The 24263-nt window shown below is 38.6% G+C and overlaps 1 protein-coding gene across 1 annotated transcript in view; it reads left to right on the top strand.

Annotated features, from left to right (window-relative positions):
• Positions 1-526: 526 nt before the first annotated feature.
• Positions 527-24263, top strand: part of LOC108896679 (cadherin-12-like) — a 76571-nt gene continuing 52834 nt past the window's right edge. Inside the window, 2 exon segments of the mRNA XM_018695906.2 lie at positions 527-707; positions 18486-19133. Of these exon segments, the coding sequence (XP_018551422.1) occupies positions 18828-19133 (306 nt within the window). The 5' untranslated portion in view covers positions 527-707; positions 18486-18827.

The following is a 24263-nucleotide window of genomic DNA, read 5'->3' as shown; positions in this document are numbered from 1 at the left end:
TGCACCATGAGGCAAATACCACTGATCAGTATCAACAAAGCTGCAACTAACCAAATATGTAAAGGAACAACATATCCTCAGTCTGTTAATAGAAACTGTAATCTGTGATCATGTTTCCTTCAAAATGTATTAGCTGTTGCAAAGTAGCTGTACAGGCTAAATGTATTTCCAGGGAACAGAGTAGAAGATTAATCTTTTCATTTCATTGTCAAAAAGAAAACTAATATGTGCTTTTCTCAGATTTTAGCTAAAAGTTATTTTACATTTTAATCACCACAGTAGTCAACTCTGCTGTTAAAACATTTGATTCTGAGGAAAAGAAAACCTAGAGAGTAAATGAGAGGGACAGAGAATCAGGAGAGGACTGGATGAAAGTATAGTGAGACAGAGAGAGTGAGAGAGAGAGAGAGAGAGAGAGAGAGAGAGAGGGAGGGGGAGAGACAGGGAGGGGGTCAGAGGATGTGTGGGAGAGAAAGAGGCTGAGAGAGGGAGGGACTTAGAGGGAAAAAGGAAGAGAGAGAGCTGAGTGGATATACACAGAAGGGGAGAGGAGGGAGGAGAGAGAAAGGCTGATAGAGCGTGGTTTTCAACAGGGTGAACTAACGGAGGGAAGGAGAGAGAGGAATCACTCGGAGAGAGTTACGTGAAATATTTGGACTGAATCTACTGAGCAGCAGCTCGGAGGGACACTGAGAGGCTTGTGTGAGGTAACTGCTCCGCTTTTCACTCCTAACACTGCTTATTGATGAGAAAATGCACAAAAGAGCACTGACTCTACAACTGAATTTTTAAATGAGGTCCATCTTAATGACAGTTTATTTTATGCACTGCCAAGTATCAAGGTTATTTCTTAAGTATTTAAAGAGATAGGTGAGACAGTAAGCCAGAGGGGGGGTTGGGGAGATTCCAGGCTTTCTTAAATCAATTAAAGAAGTGACAGCTACAGTAGAGAAGCTGGACATGTTGCGCATTCCTAAACAGGAAAGCCTGATCACTTTCTGTGGAAGCACGTGCCTGTGGTTAAAGCTCTTTGGTCAGTTTTGTGATATGAAGCTCGATAACAGTTTAAAGAAGTTCTAGTGGAACAGATTTATTGGTCAATACACAACAGTCAACCTCTAAGAAATTAAAAGTGAAACTAAATGTTTCACTAATGCAGTAGCATTCCTTTAAGGATATATTTAGATATATTTTTTATTTAATTTGTTGATTGTTTTGGAGTTTTTATGACTGGACTGTGAACTGTGTTGATCTTGAAATCATTGCTAGACAGCTCCAGGGAAGTGTGGCACACACATTTATAGAAAGCGTCTTTAAACTCACACAGTATCATTAATACATTTGCATTTTCAACAATCTTTTCTATTTCCCAGCAATGTCATAAAAAAATTCTTCAGAATTATTGTAATTAATGTTTTGTAATTTCACATTGTTACATTATCTGTCATCTTACTTAGGAAGAAAGGAGGTGTAGCTCATCAGATTGCATTGCAATCATTATCATATTGAAATATTAATGATGGTTTCATCACAACCTTTTAAAATGACTCACCTTCCAAATGAGGAATGTTATTCTGCGCTCAGATGTCTGTGATTGTTTGAGTCAATGTAACATTCTCATTGTTTCTGAGAGGAGATTAATTTCCCAGTGCACTGTTTTTCATGGGGAATCACTGGCTGTGCAGTGGAGTCTGTCCTTATGGATATAAATCAGTGATAAGATTGGGGAGGTAGTAGGTTGAGGAAATAATTACCAACCAGTAAATAAACTGGTTGATGTAACAAAGAACACAACTATAGAGAACAGAACATATCACAATACTGTTAGAAACTGGCAATAAGCAAAGATACAGCAGCTTCATTTCTTAGACCTGACTCAGGCATGTTTCCCTTTGTTCTGTTTTGCACCTTCATTAATTATTTTTTTATAGGTCAGTTGGGAGCAAGACAGTCACCTTTTCCACATCCAGCAGACATGGAGCAACATTAGTATGTGTGTTGTGTTTGTGGTCATTTGGTGAAGTTTAATATTCTTCTTTTAGTTCTGATTTGGTCTTGTAGTGGACTTCCAAGGAATTAGCTATTTAGTGGTTAAATGTTCCACGATGTTCACCGGCTTGTTGCTAACTTTGTCTGACTGTTGTTTGGTACTGGGCAGGTAGTTTGACGAAAGACTCAACCAAAAGAGTAAAGCTGTGGGTCATAAGACCAAAACAATGAGCTTAAGGTGCTAAAACATTTCATATAGCTTTAGCTGCAGCTTGGTTATGATTTTACTGTGGGTTTGGCACAACCAAGCTCTCACATTCCATATATGGTAGGGCATCAAATATGTAAACAATAGATTTCTCTATGCAACGTGTACAAGACAATACATTTTCCTCAGATCTTCAGGACAAACGAATAATAAAATATCCAAGACTCCTCTAATGTCACTTTACATGTCTTTCTGACATTTAAGACAAAAATTGTATTATTGCACAAATGCAATAAATCAAATGAAATGATAACATTTCATTATTCATTTTGTCTTTGGAGGAGACAGTTACCTCATCACTGAACAGTGAATACTCCTTTGAAGTTCCCCTGTAAAGTCCCCACATCTATAACAAACACATGCTGAAGTCAGATAGGCCTCATTAATAAACTCACTTCATGTCTTTCTTCTGTTCAGGGGAAATTAACTTCATTCACGGTCTTTCTGTTACAAACAGCAACTGCATCCCCTCCACAGACGAGTGTTTGTGTTTGAATCAAGATGAAAGTAACTTGTATTACAAACTGAGTCAGTTATTTTCTTGAGTGCAGATGTAAGTGAGTCAAATTCTCTGATTTGCATACTGAACTCTGTTAAGTTAGCCAGCCAAGAGACACCTGAGAAGCCACAGTCTCACCGTAAGCCATTTAAATTACATGTACAAACAGTAAATTATCAATAGTTCTTGCAGTTGATTTACTGTTTGTCCAGCAATAATGATGTTATGCTGCTTTTCTGTTTTATATCACTGCAGATTAAACACTCTGTGTTTGACAGGCAACATAAGTTAATTAAAGCTCTCACTTTGGGCCTTTGGGGATCCAGATTTTCATTTTACAGATTGAACTATTGATCAAAAGTATAACTGAAAGACTGATTCATAATGAAAATAATGATGATTTGTTTGAGCAACATTATTTCATATACTGTACTTATGTATTGCTTATCATATTTGTCATATTTGCAGCGTTGACTCTGCAGTAAACCATCAAGCCACACAGCTTCACTTACACTCTGACCACACTGCTTTACAGTAGCTAACTGTATAACAACAGGTGACCCCAAACAATACACAGTCATCTAAAATGAGAGCTTTCTGTCAGTCTGTTGATAAAGTTCATGTGTTCGTGCCTAACTTCTTCAGGATGCCATAGTGTACAGTACTTTTTCACAGTATATTTCTGTCTAAACTTGGTGCAGTGTGTTACATAAGGCAGTGCTGTATCAACCTGGTGATCCTGTGAATACACCTGTGACTAACAGGGTTGACTTTTACCCACTGAAGAAAAGGATCCTGCCAGAAATTTTGTGCTGAATAAAATCTCAAAACTGGAGTGGGAATGCAGTGGCCCTGATTTTTAAAAGCACTCAGGAGGTGATTTTAGAGCTGGTGGACTTTCCTCAAATGACCTCTGAAGATTATGAAGATTCCAGTCCCAGACATTATGATTTCAAATGCATTGTTTTATTTATGGGAAATGCTGTGGTTATATGCAGCCTGTGCATTGAGTGTGAGTATCACAAAGTACTCAACACTGTGTAATTGTTGAATTTATCATTTGAAAACAATGAGCACTGTATCATCCTAGTGCTGTTCCAGCCTCTACTCTCCCAAATAAATCCAACTCACGCTCTGTTTTGACAGAGCTCTCACCCATATCTCTCTCTCTGCACCTCAGCAAATGAAGTTTTCTCCTCTCTGCCATGGAGATGGATCTGTTGACATATAAGCTCAGTTATCATTTCATCCATCACATTTTTAGGACTTTAATTTATACTTATGTTAGCTTAAAAAACTAACTGAAAGCCTTGAAAAAAGCCAATAAGGGACTTTAAGTTAGGGTGTGTTTGTCAAACTACTATTTCTATGGTCATGAATACACTTGGATCCTCAACTTCAAGTCAACACACACTGACTGAGAAGTGTGATAGCTGTCTGTAGTAATGCACTGGATATCATAATGGTAGATAGCAGCCAGTGGTGTAAGGTTGGTGGCAGCAGAGCCAGAGCAAAGCTTTGTGCTCATGGGAGAGATGTACATTTGTCTCTTAAGTTTCGAAATGTAATTAATTAGTCTGGAGGTCATCTGTAACCTGGAGACAGTCTGCTTTGTGGCGGAGCTGATGGCATGTGCAGTAAATGGATTGGGATTGTTGGGATTGTTTTTTGTCCAGTAGAATTACTGTGTTGACCGATAAGGCCTGACTCACAGTTGGAGTTCCAGTTTACCCCAAAGGTATTAGACGGCATTGTGCAGGCCAGTCAGTTTCCTCCACAGCAATCTGGGGAAAAAAATCCCTTATGGACCTGGCTTTGTGTACGAGGACACTGTCACGTTGACACAGGAAGAGGACAAACACAAAATGTTAACACAAATTAGTTTGTCTTTATATATTGGCCTTGTGATAGACTGGTGACCTGTTCACAGTGTACCTTGCCTCTCGCCCAATGTCAGATTGGCTCCAACCTTCAAAGGATAAATAATATAACACTATTGTCGAAAATTTCCCATCATTTCTTTGACTGTTAGTGAGTGTGATTACTCTGTTAACACCAACGATCTAATGTCTAACCACCTGTTTCCATATTCTTTTAGGATTCATTCCTTTACACAAAAACTCTTTGTCCTACACTTAAAAGTGTCATTGCAAGAGTCAGCAATGTAAACAACCACATAACGTAGCAATGTTCACAGACCACATAGGCAAATCACCATCTGCAATGGATGCATAGCAGGCAGAAATACCAATTTTAGCTATTGCTCTCTCAGGCATATTTAGAGACCTGCAATGAATAAATCACAAGCTGAAGAGGAAAATAGAGGAGCCGTGGTTTCAGTCTGGGCTTACAGGAAGTTTTTCCTTGCAACTGTCACATAGTGCTGCTCATGGTGGGAAATGTTGGTTCTCACTCTGTAATTATAATAATCTAAAGAATACAGTCTAGACCTGCTCTGTATGAGATAACTTCTGTTGTGATTCGGCGCTATATAAATAAAATTGAACTGATTACCGGTACTGTTACCTTAGGATCGTGGTGAGTTCATTGTACAATGACCAGAAAAAATCTGAAAGTGTGTTTAGATGAAAGTCATGTGCAGATATCAAAACATGGCTCAAACCTGCTCTGAAAATATCTGACTCCCTGTGGCTTTTTCCCTATTTCCAAGTTCATAATCACAAAATAACACTGTCAGATTTGTGCAAAAACATTCAAGTGTACTCCAATTTTTAAGACGGCTTAAACATAACCGGAATGATGCTAATGAGTTTTAAGTAGAGAAAGAAAATCAGGGAAAATTAAATAGTTAATCAATATCAATAGTGAAAGAAAATAAAATTATACACACTGTATTTTATTATAGTGTCTACACTACAAAGCTTTAATGTAAAGATTCTGGTCATGACTTCATGCCCCAGTGGCCAGATGTGAACAAGCCAGATGTGAACAGTGGTGATTTTGCTGCTAATTCAGCAGTATATGCCCACAGCAACAGAGGCAGTTATTCATAATGGAATTAATTTTGTTCGATAAAGACAATTTACCATCGCGAATAATAACAGAGTACGACCTACTGTAATACTCTTATTCACCTTCAGCAGCAGCGTCAAGCCTCTCAGGGCCAGTCTCTGTTAGAGGAAACAGTCAAATCACAAATCACTAGATATCTCTTAAAGCTCTGCTGGTTGACTGGAGCTTCAGCTGTGGCTACAGAAAACAACTGGGACAGCTCCTGGGAAAAACCCAGCCTGGCATAGAGAGATGGCCTGCATCTTAGCTAACCGCCTCTCAAAGAACACATCTCTCTCAGCTCCACTCCACTTATTCTATCTCCTCTGCTGTAATGTAAGTACATCAGATCATGTCTACCTGCAGCACTATGTTTAAATGTTAAAAACATACGACGTGTCATGGTCATGCTGTATCTACTATGTTTTATAGATACAGACCAGGTATCTAAAAGTGCAGGGAAACATTTTAAATCTTTTCTTCATAATATTAATTATCTGTGACTTAACACACACCAAGTTAAAATAAGCACGGAAAACACTTACATGGTCATAATTAAAAAATTTACATTCTGAACCTCAGCTAATCTGCTTCATTGGTACTGTGTAAGAGTGGTTTAAGTCAGTAGTATGTATGAACCTGATATTGTTACATTCTGATCAGTGTTGGAAATATCTGACATCAACTATTTTACAAAAGAGTCACTAAACACCTCGTCTCTCCAATAGGAATTCAAAATGAATAAAACCAAGTGTGAAGAAAATAATCCTGATCTGTTCAGTGGTAAAATAAGATAAGATTAAAAAACAACACTTCATTGATGAAAAGCATCATCATCGTTTTTTGTTTGCTTTATTATTATTTGAAATAACACTGGCAGTAATCATTATACTGATAGTGACAACTTAAAGTGGTACTCCTCCACCTCCTGAATATGACCTCTGACACAGTAAAACAAAAGTATGAAAACATAACAACTTTACAGTGAGCTATGTAGTTTTTTCTAAAAATAGATATTGATATTTTGCACTTGTTGACAAGAGACTGTTCTGAAACGGTGCATGGACACAATGTATTTTATTACATGTTTAACAAAGAGAAAACAGAGAGCAGCTCAGGGAATGAGGATTTTACTTCTGATGAAAACCAGCAACTGCACTGATAAAACACCAGTGGTGGGCTGTCAGGGCCAGCAAGGCCCAAACATTTTCACAAGTTCTGAATTATATTTTTCTATGTGTTTTTTCCATTCATACTATATGTATTAAATAGTTCTCAATAGTCTATTCTCTTCATCTCACAGCTTTCCTCTTGGTTGTGCTGCTTCCAATACAGTCTGTTTATGTTAGAGCTTTTATCCAATCAGATTTCAGCTCTGTGTTGCCAAGTTAAAACAAATCTGCCTTCAGAATCAACAGTGCAGGCCCCTGTAATCTAAAATGAATGACAATGAAACTATTGCCTCGCGGATCCTTTAACCAATCAGATTTTGAGTTGGTGAGACCAAAGGCCATCTAACAGGCCTATGACAATGTCAACATTTTCATGTCGTTGATTGGACAGGTCAGAGAGTGTACTGGTCAGAGCTAGCAAACCACATCTATAGCTACTAGCACAAGCTAACACGTTAGCATAGATTTAATAGCTGTTTTTTCAACCCACAACGGCTGAAGGAGGAGAAAGAGTTCAGTGACTGTTGTAGAGGTTATCTGTGCGTCTCAGTTCCAACAATAAGTCCTTTTCTATCTATGGAGGCTAACGCTGAAAGACGAGTCTGCTCAGTCGTAATTCTCAGAGAAGTTTTAATTCACTTTAGGGCTGAGAATGTCCACTCGACACAAGCTGTTTTTATTTGTCTACTAATAATCAGCAGTTTTGGTGAGTAAATGTATGTTGAATTGTGTTCATGGGGTTTTTATAGCATTGCTTCAGTAATAGCATTTATTTTGGCTACATGACATGTCTGTCTGTGATGCAAAGTTCTGTTATACTGTGTTTCTGTATATTGCTAATGATTTCTACAGCCGTGACATTGAGGTATTAAGGTAGCCTAGTTAAGAGATGGGGGTAGAGGTAGGGCACCAGTGAAGACCTAGGTGTGAAATGCATGGCCTGCCACTGTAAAACACCAAAGAGGAACTATGTTGTTAAGCAGGTTGGCTGTGGTCTGTGAGAAACAAACAAACAAACAGTATAATTACAGCTTCATATTATTTTACAAACAGAAATGCTCTCAATACTTTCCACACACAGAGCTGTTAATTTTCTCCTAATTTTGGGAGAACACAACTCTGGCACTGGATATTGTTTACTGTTTATCTGTGCCCCCATTAGTTGCCTTAGCAACAACAATTGCTTGTGGGATTCTGATAAAATACATTATACATTCAGCAGGGTTTGTACCTACACTGCTCTGATGTTTCTGATCATTTGGAGCTGTGTCAGATTAGGAGTTTTCTCTCCAGTCAGTCTTTGTGCTTTAAAGGTGAGACCCGCTTCGTGTCTGTTAGGAGGCTTCCTGTTGATGTCTCTGTGATCTCAACTCAGTTTTATCTTGAAGATTATGGAGGGATTCCTGGAAATCTGACAGGGCCAGTGGTTAATTAAAATAAGATGAACCTCTAACAAGTTCTAGAGACATCAGAAATAAAATTAAAGAAAACAGCATGCATTTAATCCAAACTTGTCATGCCGAAGGGTCTGAATACATACTGAGGTATTTTTGTCCTTCAGATGTAGATTACAAATTGAAAGCCTAAAATCAATTTTAAATCATGGCTGCAAAAAAAGGAGTGTGAAAAAATCATACCCTGAATAAATAAATAAATGAATAAATAAATAAAAATCCCATCTATATTTCCTGTCAAATTGCACTTGTCGTCATAAAGGAAATGCTGGTGATAGATGGGAATGAGAGTAATACATTGGCAGCATGGAGAGTTTCTGTGTGGCTCCAACTGGGGCAGCCCGCCTTGTTCCACCTCAGTGGAAGATTGATGACTTCTGGGTTTTCTGGGATTTGCACCTGTTTCCACTCCTCTGTCTCCTCCCCCATCTCCCTCTCTCCCTTCCTGTCCTTCCCTCAGTATGCTAAGCTATCTCTCCTTCTGTGCAGCTGCTTTTTTCACCATTATAAAATGTTTATTAGAAATTATGCTGCGTAATGTAACAATATATCATTTGTTTAAATGTATTTTTTAAATGGGTTTGGAAATTTTTTCCACTATGTGTTTGCTAACACTTTATTTTAACATCATCCATTTAGCATCTCTAAGCAGTCTAACTTAGCTGGAAAGAGAAAATGGCATTTGTGTGGAAAGGGTTATATTAGAGAGATGCCTTTATCCTTAAGTATATAAAGCCAGTTAACAAATAGACCTAAGAAAAAAACAGTGGCATGTGTAATCAGTAAAGTCAGCAATGTAGGTGGGTTTATGCGTGAAACGGGGTGTGTGTGTGTGTGTGTGTGTGTGTTGTGTGGTACAGCAACACAAACTCTAAGAGGGTTTTAAAAGGATCACTAACACACAGGGCCCAGGTGTGCCATAGTTGCTAATGAGCCCAGGTACTGATGCCCCTCTGCCACGCCCACGCCGTGTTTGTTACACATTAAAACACATTCATTATGAAACAATGTCATGGAAATGTCAACATTAGCTTTATCAGCTTACTGCAACAAATGAGCAGGAAGAAGACAACGGTGTGATAATGCACTATGGGAAGGTATTATTATTTTAATCAATTATTAAACAATTATCAGAATAGCTTTAATTTACATTATGAAAGATATGATTATATACAGTGGTGCGTGAAAGTTTCTGAACTCTTTAGAATTGTCTCTATTTCCTCATATATATGACATGAAACATCATCAGATTTCACACAGGTCCTAAAAGTAGATTAAAAAATCAATTAAACAACTGCGACTAAAATATTATGCTTGATCATTATTTATTGAGGAAAATGACTCAGTATTATGTATCTGTAAGTGAGTACTTCAAGTTAATTGAAGTGCAAATATATTCAGTGTTTCTGTAAACTGGTAACAATCAGGAGTGAGTGTGCCATGACAAATAAAAGAGATTTCTGAGGACCTCAGAAAAAGAGTTGTTGACACTCATCAGACTGTAAAACCACCTCTAAAGAGTTTGGACAGATTGTGTACAAATTGAGGAAGTTCAGGAGTGGTTGACCAACAAAGTTCATGACAAGAGCAATGTGTTTAACTCAACAGGGAAAACAGACAGAACAAAGACAAAGACAGAAAAGAAAGAACCACTTCATTTTAGATGAAATACAGAGGCTTCCATCAGTAATTGATAGAGAATATTAGAATGTGGTGGTTTAATTCAGTGTGGTTTGACCTAATATCAGTACAAATTGATTCACTCCCTGTTTAACGCAATGGCAGAGAAAACAAACTGGGTTTTGGTTCTTGTGCCCTGTCACACACACAGTCCACAGTGCAGAATGACTGGTTACACTGGGTCATATTAGGTTTGTTTTAAAGTTGTGTTGCACTTAATAGTTTTAACAGCTTTTGTTCAGCTGGAGTTGGGATAAAATTATTTTGTCACAGTAGAGTACAGAGCAACAGGCAAGAGGACCTAAATGCAGGACAGCCAGGCAGGAACAGTTCAGTGACTTTACATAAGGAGATGTTGGAGGAACAGCTTACAGGTAGGGAGACAGGCAGGAAGATTCAGGTAGCAGCAACAAAACAGTAACAGATGTCAAAAATAATGTTTGAAGCAAAAGAAACAAAAAAAAAAAAAAAAAGAGAGATTTGCAGCAAGTCACAGCCTTATGACCTAATCCCACTAGGCAGCAGCACGTGTTGGCATACAGCCCAGAGGAGTTTGGCCTCAATGTGGCCTTCTCCAAGATGAAGTTGACAATGCCCTTCAGCCTCTCCTCTGGGTCTATCCTCAGCTTCACCAGCTGTGCCATCAGCTCCTGATAAGTCTCAGGAGTCAGGTGTCAGGACACTTGTACACTGCTGAATACATTTTACATACAGAATACATATTTTACTTCACAGGGCATTCGTTGAAGACATTCAAATGAAGCCTTGGCTTAGTTTTTGTTTTTGTTTTTGAAGGAGGGTAACCCCTCAACACAAACAGGTGCTGCTGATTCAGCCTCACCTTAATAACTAATGGTGTCACTGAAAAATACTGCTATTGATTGCACTGCATATTATTGCAGTAGAACTATTTACTGTATCAAATTGATGGAAAAAATGCTTTATCAGGAACAAGAGTTGAATTAATTAAAATGAATGACCATAACACATAACTAAGGTTTGAGAAGATAACAACTCCGACCCTCAGCGCATGTTGAAAGGCATCCAGGCCATCATGGATTAGAAACTTACCAACCACAGATGTCTCCTTCCTAGATGAGCTTAACAGCTTTTATGCACACTTTGAATGGGACAAGCAGGAGATGACCATCAAGGCTGTGCTCCCTGCAGACCACCAGCCCCTCACACTCTCCTTCACTGACATATGTGTTGCACTGGGCAGGACTAATGCATGTAAACCTGCTGGCCCTGATGGTATCCCCGGTAGGATTCAGCAAGCCTTAGTGATGTCCGTCCTGTTGCACTCACCTCCACCATCATGGCTCATCTCAAAACCTGCCTCCCACCCACACTTAATGCCCTCCAACTTGCTATTGCCAGAGCAGGAAGGTGGAGGACACCATCTCCACAGCACGACACTCCACCCTCTGCCACCCGGACACCGATATGAGGATACTGTTCATCAACTTGAGTTAAATATTCAACAGCATTTCCTCTAATCTGATGGTCAAATTCAGATCTACTGGACTTCCTAACTGGCAGACTCCAGTCTGTTTAGGTTAAACAACAACATCTCATCAACCTTCACTCTGAACACTGCTGTCTCAGAGGGGCTGCTGAGTCCTCCCCTTTACTCACCCTTCAACCATGACTACACACCTGTACATGATTCCAATATAATTATCAAGTTTGTAGACAACTCAACAGTGGTTGGCCTAATGAGTAATAAAGATGAGTTGGCCTACTGGTAGGAGGTCCAGCACCTGGTGGCATGCCGATAACAGCTTGGCCCCCAGCACCAAGAAGACCAAAGAGATCATAGTGATCATAGTCAGAGACACTAAAAGCAGCTCACCCTCCCATATGTATCAATAGAACAGGGGTTGAGTGTGTCCTCTGAGATCTTGGTGAACTTATCTATCATTGCGTTCTTACCAACTGACTGAAGAGCACTGCACAGGATGGTGAAAGTTGCCCAGTGCATCACTGGTTCTCCACTTCCCACCACTGATGCTGTCCACTGCAAGAGGAGTCTGCAGACTGTTTGCCCTCCTCCTCTCTGTGAGGTGCGACAGGACTCTCTGTTCTTGGACCAGCAGGCTCATGAACGTTAAGTTGTCAGCTAAACTCAGCATCACGCTGAGTCAATCATGTTATATAGGGCTATATTAAAGACATGGCACTCATTCATGTCTGAGAGGTAGTCCGTCCATCAGTGTCTGTAGTATGATATTCCAGAGTAACAACAATAACTCTGTATGCAATGAAATCTACTTTTTCATTTTGTTTTTCATTTTTCACATTTGATGATGTGCTGCAGCATGAGCAGAATCTAAATATAGAATGGAATGAAATATGCAACAAAAATCAGAGTGCAACTGCAAATTCTCAGAAGAATCTACAGTATGTCTGCACTCTTACACACATACACACACACACACACACACACACACACACACAAAGCAGTTCTCTCTGTCCTTTGTCTTAGCTGTAAAGTTATAAATTGCTGCTGTGGCCTGGTGGCTGTTGAGTCTGAATCACTGTGATGCTGTCTGGCTCTTTAAAGATCACTGCAGTGGAACTATGCCTAGATACTCCTGCTATTGTAACACCACACACACACACACACACACACACACATGGCACACATTGATGTCTGCTGGCACACACAGGTAATTGTGATGTGTTGAAATCAGTTGTGATGTGTTAAATAAAATGCACCAGTTGTTTATATATGAAATATGTGTTAGACTGTATATGTATAAATTATAATAAATCATAAAAACAGGCTATTTAAAAATCTTTATTTTGACTATAAATAAATAAAATGGTCATCTTGACATCTTAATATGATTGGGATCAATTCTGCTCCTTATAATGTATGAATTGATTACAGGCCCTAAAACTGAAAGTTATGTTTTTGGCTCCATCACAAACTTGTTTGGATCACTCAGCAGTGGAATGCAATTCAAATACTCTTTCTCAATAACATTTCTTTGAAAAAAAAAACACTTAACATTTTTAGAGCTGCTTAAATAATTTTATTTTCAATGTGTTGCTGTTTTTTTACATACATTTTACATGTACATTTCATATTGATATTGTGTGTCCAGACCATGTTGTGTGTAGGGCTATTGAATGTGTAGGCAGTTGTATTATTATGGACTGCTTTGTAGTCTACTTGGTAGTCCTGCATAAATGTTCCATTCAAACAGCACATGTTCTGGATAAATTCCTTCCTTTAAAAAAAGAAAGAAAGAAAGTATAAAAGAATAATTAGAATCTACTGTTTGCTTTGGTACAAAATTAAATATTCTCATCAACAGTTTCCATCATCAGCTTGAGGGCTCATGGAAAGTGTTAAGAGAGCAAGAAAATGGCAAAACAGGGAGACCAGAACCTGGACTGGATTTAAACTAAATATAGCAGTTGGCCAGTTGGTGGCTTATCACAGCAATCCACATCAAGTGGGTCAGTCACAATAAAGAACTGCTGATTAGTACCTTCCACAGAAAGACGGAGGAGCACTTCACATTCATTTTCAGTTTTGTCCAAATCATTGACTGTAAATTCACATTTCTGAAAGTATGGCGATAATCCATTTATTTATTTATTTATTTATTTATTTTATCATCAACAAATTTCCCCATTGTGGAACTAATAAACGATTATCTTAAATCCCATGAAAGACCCTAACTAACTCTGAATGTATCCTACTAACAGGTACTGTAAGTGTATAAAAGCCTGATATACACCAAATGGTGTGTGTATATGTATGTATGCAGTATATATCTATAACATGCAACCACACTGTAACCTATTAATATGTACTGTATAATAAGGGGGGGTTATACAAAAAGATAAGATCTCTTGTATAGAATGGCAACATCATAAATAATTAACACATTAAACTCAACTCAAAATTGATTAACCTGGATCACAATAGAAAATAAGTTTAGTAGCATTTGGAGCTTTCATTTGATCTATTAAACTGTGAGATCATGTTTTTCTGATATTTCCTCATCAGCTTAATTTATGTTGTTATTTTATGAAACTAAATTATATTATTAGATTATTTCCTGTTTCAAACACACTCACACTTAGTAAAGTTTCCAGACATGGTATATTGTTCTGCTCCTCAATGGGTGTTGACTTTGACGTGTGATTGACAGGGTCATTAATTAGCTAGTTATTGTTAAGTGGTGCATGGAATATTACAGCAGACACCTGTCCGTTTGGCTGAGAGTTTTCACCATAAAAAGTCCAAGAAGCTTATTCCAGGTGGCATCTCTCACATTCATGCTCTATCAGCACACTGCAGTAAACAAACCACCCATTCATTGTCTTCATCAGCTTCTCCACAGCGTTCAGTCAGTTAAAGTCTGTATTGATTGTTTATATATATATATATTTATATTCATTCATATATAACAGAGACAGTCCTATCATCTGGCAGTGTAGCTGTAAATGCCAGATTAAACTGAATGTTTGGCCACATGTATAACATTGTGATTCAAAAAAATGCCCCATATTTTCAGGGTATGCAAGTATGCAGATCTTTTACCTCAGTACACGCAGCATATCACTGTGTATATACCACAAAAGTAAAAGTTCCTATTCTGTGGCAGAATGGCCCCTGCATTATATTACAATGTATATTATGCATTAACATATGTGCATCATTTTAATGGTGAAGCTCAACAAGAAGATTCAAATCCACCAGGAATCTACTTGAAAACTGTACAGGGTTTCTTCCCACAGTTCACAATAGACAGTTGAATAAACTCTAGGCTGATGACTGATGAATCACACTGCAATGGATGACGTCATGCTTAAGTGAACCTCCTCACTATTTCCTCAGTGATAAGTGTTAGGAGCTACTTGTGGCCGTAGGATGCTCTGTGAATATGACCCTTGGTGTCCTATGATGTTACAAAATGTGAAAACATCTTGATGCATTCAAAACTGGGAGTTGCTGCTTTCTCTCTGACTTACATGACTTACATCTGTGTGGCAGGATCTCTCCTTCTTATGTTTGCACTTCAAAGCATGACGTCATCCATTGCAATGTGGGTCAATTCTGCCCCTTCTTAAATGTATGCTGTTTTTTTTTTTCTTTTTTCATAAGAGTAAAAAAAAACAGGCTTATTATTCATCATAGGTTAACTATATCAGTACTATATTATGGAAAACTGTTCCTGTTTTGTTTTTGTTTTTTTAATCAACACACTTGTGTCTTTAGACAGCAGATTGTTAACAGTTAAGATGCTACAATAATCTCCCATGATAACGCGCACAAAAGCTCTACATGTTGACTAAGTGAAAAATGTGACATCAGTAATTGTGGTGTAGCCAACAGTACACCATGCTTGAAAGTTCCAGGTCACAGAGATCTGCAACTAGGTTATCTACACTGAAGCACCACTCCACTTTCATTTTCCTTTAAAAATTATTTTAATACTCTTTGAGGTTATGTGCCTGACTAAGCTTACAGCTCTCTGGAGAGCACACAAACACACACACACACACAGAGGTCTCCCCCGAGAGGCATTTTTACCATCTCTTGTTTCAGGGAGCACTGATCCATGACAGCCTGGTCGTGTGATGGTGTATGGGGCAGCAGAGCACAGAAATGTCTCTCATGACCTAAAGAGGAATGGGGATTTTTGGGTAACAGAATTATTCTGCATGACAACTCTGTAACAGATTTTCTGTGTTTGTCTGTGATTTTGCTTCATCAATTCAAGTTTCGTTTTGCTCATGTGCCACCTGACAATCTGCTATAATACTGATTCTGGTTTCTAATAGCTCAATTGAACTGAATAGAAACAGTGAACCAGCTTCAAAACACCCACCTCCTCTCAGGTGTAGCAGAAATGCTGTGCTGTGACACAGCCACTGCACCGGAAACAAGAACCTCAGAGCTCAACACTGTTCCATCTTCAAGCTGGTCTACAGTAAACAGGAGGAAGGCTGCCCTGCTGTCATTTTATAGTTGATAATTCAAAGGCCTTCAAACTGTTAAAGTTAGGTTATTCTAGATTGAACCATTTGAATTTCATTTAGTAGAGGACAACATGACAAAATATTTCCACTGGAGGAATAAGTCTGTTCTTTCTGCAGAGTGGAGGTTGGAATACTGGATGGATATGTAGTGTGTCTGACACTGATGCAGGAGGGCAGAGTTTTTAAATTTTTATTAACTACATACTATAGATACCATGTGCAGGTATTGTAGAAAGTCAGATCACTTAATGTTGGCAGTGGAAGTCAGTGGTTTTGCAAAAATGTCTGATAATGACAATTCTGTTTGTTGACAGAGTTGTTTTTTAAGTAATGGAGATACTAGATAAGTGTGATCACAAACTAACCCTGTCCCTTAAAGTTTACAGTTATTTATTTATTTTTCAATATTTAACCAAAACCACTATGACCTCAGCTTAGTTATGTGTTTTAGTGGTCTACAGTGGTTTCAGAGAGTATTCTGACTCCTTCACTTTTGGACATGTTTTGTGCTGTTGAATTAATTGTAAATGGATAAAGTCAGAGTCTTAATTCAGTTGTTTGTTTTCAGTCTCTGTGGCAGCAGTTAGAGCTTCAGTCTTGTTGGTTCAGTCTCTACAGTCTTTGAACACCTGGATTTGGGCAGTTTATCCCATTCTTCCTGACAGATCCTCTCCAGCTCCGTCAGATTGGATGGAAGTGTCTGTGAACTGCCATCTTCAGGTCTCTCCACAGATGTTCTGTGGGGTTTCAGTCTGCTCTGTGGGACAGTCAGAGACCTGAAGACACTCTGGTGTTGTCTTGGCTCCAGGTCATTGTAGTGCTGCTAGGTGAACTGTGACCTGTCTCAGTCTCAAGTCTCTCTGGATCAGCAGCACCAGCATTTTTTTCTGAGAGTTACTCTGAAGTGTCCTTAATACAGCTCCACTTGAACCCTGTAGTCTACTCACTGTACAAGACAAGATATATATTCTTTAACAGCAAAAACCTACAGTACTGTAGAATATGTTGACAAGAGAGAAAAATCATTCTGCCCTTATTATGTGAATGATGGTATGTCAGTATGGCCCCATTTTGTGGTGAATGCGTCTTTCTTTCAACTCTCTGACTGATTGACTTGGAATGCAAAGGTGCCTGTACACCCTAACTGGGAAGAGCAGTTCTTCTAACTAACATGGAAAAGAAACACTCAATAAGAAAGGGCAGTTTTAGTATTAGGTTTAGTACAGCACAGTTTCAAAATTCATTTTCCTTCCCCAGAGCTATAACTCAGTCACATCTGAACACACACATATGATCTGCATAGTGTGTAGCTTCAGTGTGACTTAAACTTTGCAAGGATATCATTATCTTAACCTGCCTGAGAATCAACAAGTTTTTAAGTTTCCTTTTGTATCAATAACCTTGTCTCCTAGAGATTACGTTCATATGAAATGAAACTGCAACAGTACACAAACATATCCACATTTCTAATGTAATGTGGATGTTACATGTTGCATTTGCATTAGTTACTATCTGATTTTACTGTGCATTATTCACTTGTAGTAACTCCAGTAATATTCAACTTTTAAATGGTTATGTTTGGGCACTCGCAGCTCTTGGTTGAGCTTAGGGCAAGACCATGTTCTGGATCAAGTACAGTGACTTCAGACCAAAGCAGTTTTGTTGCCGAATCTAACAACACAATACTAGGTGATCATATCCAATTAAACTGATACGTCACTGATACAAATAATGAGACCTTCAAAAAGTGCCCTGTAGGAGCAAAGCATATGCACGTGCAAGTACCATGCATCAGCTGTCAGACTAATCCAGCAAGACTGCCAACCTTGCATGCTAAAGCCTTTTTCTAATTAGAGCGCTCTGATCTGATTTGAGGTCCTTGGCCCTTGGCCTGATGTGTTGGTGACAATGACTGCAGAGATGAGAGCAATCATTCAGGCTGAGTAAACACTTCACATCACCTCTCAGATGTCCTGCATTCATTATGATAATGTGGGGAGTGGGTGTTGCATCAAGTGTTTCATGTGGCAGTTTTCTGACTTAAGATGACATGTCTTCCCTATGAGACCAAAATGTCAGCTAGCTGCCCTCTAATTCTGCTCTCCAAATATAAAATGGAGCCTGCAAGGCTTAATTTCACAGTTCACTAGGTCAAACTTTTTTTTTTTTTTCTTGGAACAAAAACCACTCACTTGTTATGGAAACTATCTTAATTGAACACAAAAATGTAATTTTGCTCATGTGATAACAAATGGTGGTATGTTTGGTAGTAAGCAGCTAAGCGAACTTCAGCTGCTTAAGAAAATATTTTTCTTCTCTCTCTTCTTTTAGAAACTTCTACTTTCAAGGTCAAGGATGAGCTTTCACACACTCACACATTATTATCTTCATTGTTTTTCCTGCAGGTGTTTCAGCTGGCGACTGACAAAACTGAGCTGAAGAGAAGAGGTTTGGGGTCGACTTCCAACATCACAGAGCCGGACTTAAAACTTCACTCTGAACATAACTCCTTTCCAGCCAACATCAAACCAAAGTGTGGAGAGACTCTCTCACCCAGCATAATGATCTTTACTAGCTTACACACTTCAGCGAGGACACCACATTAACAGACTCCCTGTCGTCATCTTGTATCATATTGGAATATTGGAATTAAAATCCAAATTTGGATGTATGTCCATTTCCAACCTGGACGTAGCCAGCTTTCTGAACTCTTCAGTACCTTTTTTTTTAAACAGTAATATTCCCTGATGATCACAAGGGAATATGTCACTCTGTTTCTGGTGGGCTCTTGTTTCATGTTGGACTACAGCTCCCAAATCCCTGTGCAGGCTCAGCTCCAGAGCAGAACTAAGGGTGCAGTGATGTCACCCAGGGGAGCAACTGGAACTAAGAGTGTGAGGGGGTCTGCGGGGGAAGTGACATCTTTAGAAGGCAGAGGGAGGCTGAGGAGACATGGGAGGTCGAGGGTCCATCGTATTAAAAGAGGATGGGTGTGGAACCAGTTCTTTGTCCTGGAGGAGTACATGGGGTCTGAACCACAATATGTTGGAAAGGTAGGAACATATTTGTCATATCTGAGCTTTTCATACTCTACATGTATTCAATTTACCAGGTTTTCACTCACTTTGACTTAGTACAATATTTTCTGTAGTGTAACAGTGTCCATAGCCTATTAGAAAAGATTATTGGTAGAATTATCAGCAGTTTCTTTCTCTTTCTTCTTGTAAATTACATCTTTGTGAATGGCAAACCATCAAACTAATCAGTTCATTTGCATTAAAACACATTTAATGTAAGTAATATACTGGAAGTGATGAGTTGGTTTCAACAGTTGGTTCAACAGCAGTGACCAAGTCAGAACAAAATAGGGTTCTAGTTGTGATGGCGCTGCTTAATGGAGCATAGTGTTAATTCAGGCAGAGCATAGAAGATGCAGGTTCTGATTGGCATCAGTTACTTCATTCATTCACAATCAGTGGCTTGTTTCATAGGACTACCAGCTGCCTGGTGACATCCAATCATAGTCATACATTTGCACAGAGTGGTCATCATAACCAGACACATCTCACCGTTACTCTGCTGATAGCAGACTGCTGAGCTTTGCTACCCCACCCTCCTCCTCCTGTGTTGTATTTCTTTTATTGTTTATTTGACTTACTGTTCATATTGTTCATGGCTGAGTGGGTGGGGTGGATTAGTTCTCCCAGCAGAGTTCTGTGCGCAGAATTGATTTCTAAGTTGTGAGATTACTAAAATCTGAATTAACTGTTTTTCACGATAATGTCCATTTGTATTTCTACATCTGGTAGTTTAGTACTTCAGAAATGTAGAATTGCAATCCTTTTTTCCTATCCTCCCTCTCTGGTCATAATCTAAGTACTTCAAAGCCCATACTCCCAGTTTAAGTAAATTTCCTCTCTTTGTATTATCCAAATGTATTCATCATATACCATCAGGGTTATTTTTTTTCTCGACTCGATAAAACTCCCCCAGAGCCACAGAAGACATTAAACCAGTGTTTTCACACACTGAGCTCTACTGACCGTGACTAGTAAAATGATCCAAGTGTCCCTTTAAATGTGTTCACCTGTGGTTGTCTTGATGGTATAAATTAGGTTTCAGGTAACCTGATAATGTCAGCTCTAAGTTAGGTTTATTATTCTGAAACAGAGGTGACTTAAGCTTTATTCTGTTCTGCTGTGCTCTCATAATCAGCAGCAGTCTGTAGGTCCTATACCTGTCAAGCATAGCACAATGATCCAGGCCACAATCAGTAATTAACACTTTAAAACCAAGGCTACTCACAACATACAGCAGATGTTTGCTTACTGTCCACAGAGTCTGATCAGCAGCTGAGTTCTCTCTATGTACAAGATCAGCAGATCAGTACCTTCACTGCTGATGTCGCCCTTTTTGGTAAATGACCCTCACAAAGAAATAACAGTTCTCAAGTCAAGTATTTTCTCTACCAAACAACTTAAATAATTGATTTGTATTAAAATTGAATGTGAATCTGATGCAGATGAAATACTGGGGAACAGACAGTATTGTTCTTCTTCAGCACAGTGCACCTGAAAAACACTGTGTGTAGAATTCACACAGAACAAAAAAATAAATGTTTAGGTAGTTCTGATGCAAGTATTGTGATGTCTTCTCATATTTTTTACCAACACTATGAATCAATAATGAATTCATATTTTTCAAATACTTTTTTCATACTTTTTAACATTTTTTTCATTATATGGTCATTACTATACAAACATTTCAGGATTTAAAATAAATATAACACAGACCCAAATAAAGTGATTTAGTTCATCTATATAACCTGTGACTTTGTTTACAAACCATCTTATCATCTCACCTGCCCAACAGGGCAAGAAGCACAAGGTGTTATCAGCTGTGGATTTAGTATTTGTGTATCATTGTGGATTGTGGAACACATTTCTGTGTCCATTCTCTGTTCTTGATCAACTTCCCCTTTCCTATCAAACTTTTTAGATACTTTGTTGCTGCATCAGTGATATAATGTTTGCATCATGAACTGACAGACAGTTTGTCATTACACTTGTTGCAACTGAATGCAAACACAGAAACAGCTGAGCAGCTACACAGGCATCTCTGCGTAGCTTTGCAGTCTGCAACACCTAACATATTGTACACAGCACTCTAAGAAAAGAAAATATTCCCTCACATATTGCAGTAAGTGACGTATGGTTTGGACTAGCTTCCTTTCTTGAGAAGCCTCGTTTTGGTCCAACCCCAAGATTCATCAAAAGAACTTTTCAGATGAACCAGCACCATGAACTGAGATCTCTAAACACAAAAAATGACACAAATATGGGATCTTTAGGCTGAGGAGTATTTATAAGTTTCACACAACTAAAAAAAATGCTCTAGGATACATTTGTGGTAGTTGGAATGCAAAGAGTACTTAAGGCAAACTGCTCTAAGGTCTATAGTCCTCTGCTGGCATAAGTACAGGCAGTAGGGAGAACACGTGCGAGGGTCAGAGGCAGTCAACCCAAATAATAAAGGCTCTGCTTGTGCCCAGCCAGAGAGGACTTGTGCCCGGGGGCCCCTGATTAATCTGCTGTTGGTGCTAATAGCAGGGTCACAGCTTTATTACCACAGGATGAGGCAGAGCTGTGGGGAAGAAGGGGGGCAGAAGGAATAAGATGACCTTATACCACTTGGACCTTCAGTCAGAGGTTTTAGTGCTAAAACCTTTGGCTGGATCTGTGGAGGCAGGCAAGGTTAGAGGCTTTAAGCAGAGTCCTGCCGGGACCATGTAGGTACAACCTAAACACTTGTCTCATCAATTACCATTTACTTCTAATGGCAAACAGGCCACACACATAAAGGAACATCTTTTACTGAAACCTCTGCTACACTGCATGTTTAAAAAACAACATAATAGCCCAAAACACTGAACTGCATCAAGCCCAGATGTTCTACAAGCTAAAACAGTGGGTAATGAAGTCATATAAAGCCTTATGTGTTCAAAGGTCAAGAACCTGCAGTGACTACATTTCTTTCTTTTTTTTTGTCAGTTTAAATCCTCTAATATCTAGAGAAAAGGAAACTGACGTGAACATGTGTAGAGTTTTATTCTTCAGTGCACAATGTGATATTATGAGCATAGAGATTTTGTGCAAACAAATTATATTCAGTAGAGAAAGTTTTATCATGCAAAGGAAAATGATCTTTTATGTTATTTTCTGGTATTCACAGAGGTGCACAATCTCTTTCACTCAGCCTTAGTCAGTGTGTGACAGTGTGTCACAATCACAGCCAATCAGAAAACTGGTTGCTGCTTGTTAGACTGGTGAACAGGAACACCACAGCTCAAACAGTTTTGGTTTATGAAATTGTGTCAGACTGCCACTGGTTTCTAATCATTACTGTTTGGCATGAAAATCAATCAACTCATTTTGTAAAGCACTAAGTCTGGCTTACTTTATGTCATATGTAATATTGCATCATTGTTGTGTGGAAATGCAGTTAGAGTGCTGATTTATATATCACTTAAAACAATAATGTAATGGTCACAAATATGAATGCAAACTTAAAGGATATGGCTGACATTATCATTATTATGATTTTGTTATTGTTAACAAATCAATATTAAGATTAAGAGACTTTCATATCACTGGAGGGAGAAAAAAAAATTTAAATTTCTGTAAGCACAGTAGCATGGTTTGCAAAATGATCAGCTGTGTATATGTATTCTGAGTCAGCAAATGCTGTCTCCTAAAATCTGTGCATCTCTGCAACTAAAATCCAATGTGCGACCACATTATGCTTTCTTTTAACGTGATGAGGATATGTTCTTAATTTACCTTCTTGATTTGGCAAGTGCAAATACTTTGATACTGAATATCAATGACATGTTAATGGAAACACCTTAGTCTTCCACCAAAATATCTGATGTAGCAGTAAAATATCCACTTGTAGTGACTGCAGTATGATCTGTTTTTTCACAGTTTGCAGACATTTCACCAAAAACAATCTTTCTCTAACCCTAACCAAAGTCTCTTTTTTGTGCCTAAAACTAACCACAGACTGGACTCTGGATCTGAATCCCTGTCTTTGATTTGACCACCCCAACCAAATCCTAGCAACTCTGCTGTGTAAAGTGTAAAATTTCATTCTTTCAAATGTTCATATATCACTGAACATAATGCAGCCAGAGATTAAATGTCCACAGTATGTGCTGTTGCAGTTTAGTTGTTAAGAAACAGAATTTCTAGGAGACATGGACTGGGAGGGAAAAACATGTAACGCCTCATGCATGGTCATATAAAATCACAATTTTATGAATAAATAAATAAATAAATAGATGTGTATGTTCCCTTGTGACAGGTGGGGGAGATGGAGTGTATGTGTGAATGTTAACAAGTCATGTGATAAAAGCATAATGAAAGACACGAGTCTTTGAGAACCCAGCTTCCTCTGTGTGCTCAGTGCTCAGCTTATTCCCACAGCACAGCCAGGTCATCACACAGTAAATTTATCTCAAGCTGTCAAGATGTTGATGTTACATATGTGGTGAATTATCGTTTCCCCTCATTACCAATGGGGTGTCTGAGCTGCTACACCTGAACTGTCTTGTTAACAGTACCTGTTTCAGGCACAAGCAAAGAAGGTGATTGTCTAAAATCTGAAAGTCTGTCACACCTTCAATACAGTATTGGACAGTAACATATAGATATTTGTTCAGGCACAGTTACTGACTCATGGTAACTATAATGGAGACTATAATAGAGCAAAATAAGACATCTCTTGACATCAAACCCCTAAAGAATTAGTTGTATTGATTGGTGTGTTGAACAAAATAACATTATTTACCACAACATTAATTGAATTAAACAAATATTCCACTACAGTTAAATGTGGGTAAGGACCTTACTGTTACCTAACACATGTAAAAGGTGCTAGCAATAACAACAATATCAGCCAGAGTAATGTATGCTCACCATACTAATACTGACCATGGCCTCTCTTTGCTCTCAGAACAGCTTCAGTTCTTTGTAGAATGGATTCCTCCAGATGTTGAAGCTTTCCTCTGAGATTCTGCTCCATGTTGACATGACTGCATCACGTCATTTCTGCTGAATTGTCAGCTGCACATTCAACCTGCTAACCTCCTGTTCTACCACATCCCAAAGCTGTTCTACTGGATT

Source organism: Lates calcarifer, linkage group LG4 (genome assembly GCF_001640805.2).
Source record: "Lates calcarifer isolate ASB-BC8 linkage group LG4, TLL_Latcal_v3, whole genome shotgun sequence".
NCBI classification, from domain to species: domain Eukaryota; kingdom Metazoa; phylum Chordata; class Actinopteri; family Centropomidae; genus Lates; species Lates calcarifer.
Note: the sequence above shows the minus strand (reverse complement) of the source record. Positions and strands in the feature narration are given on the sequence as shown.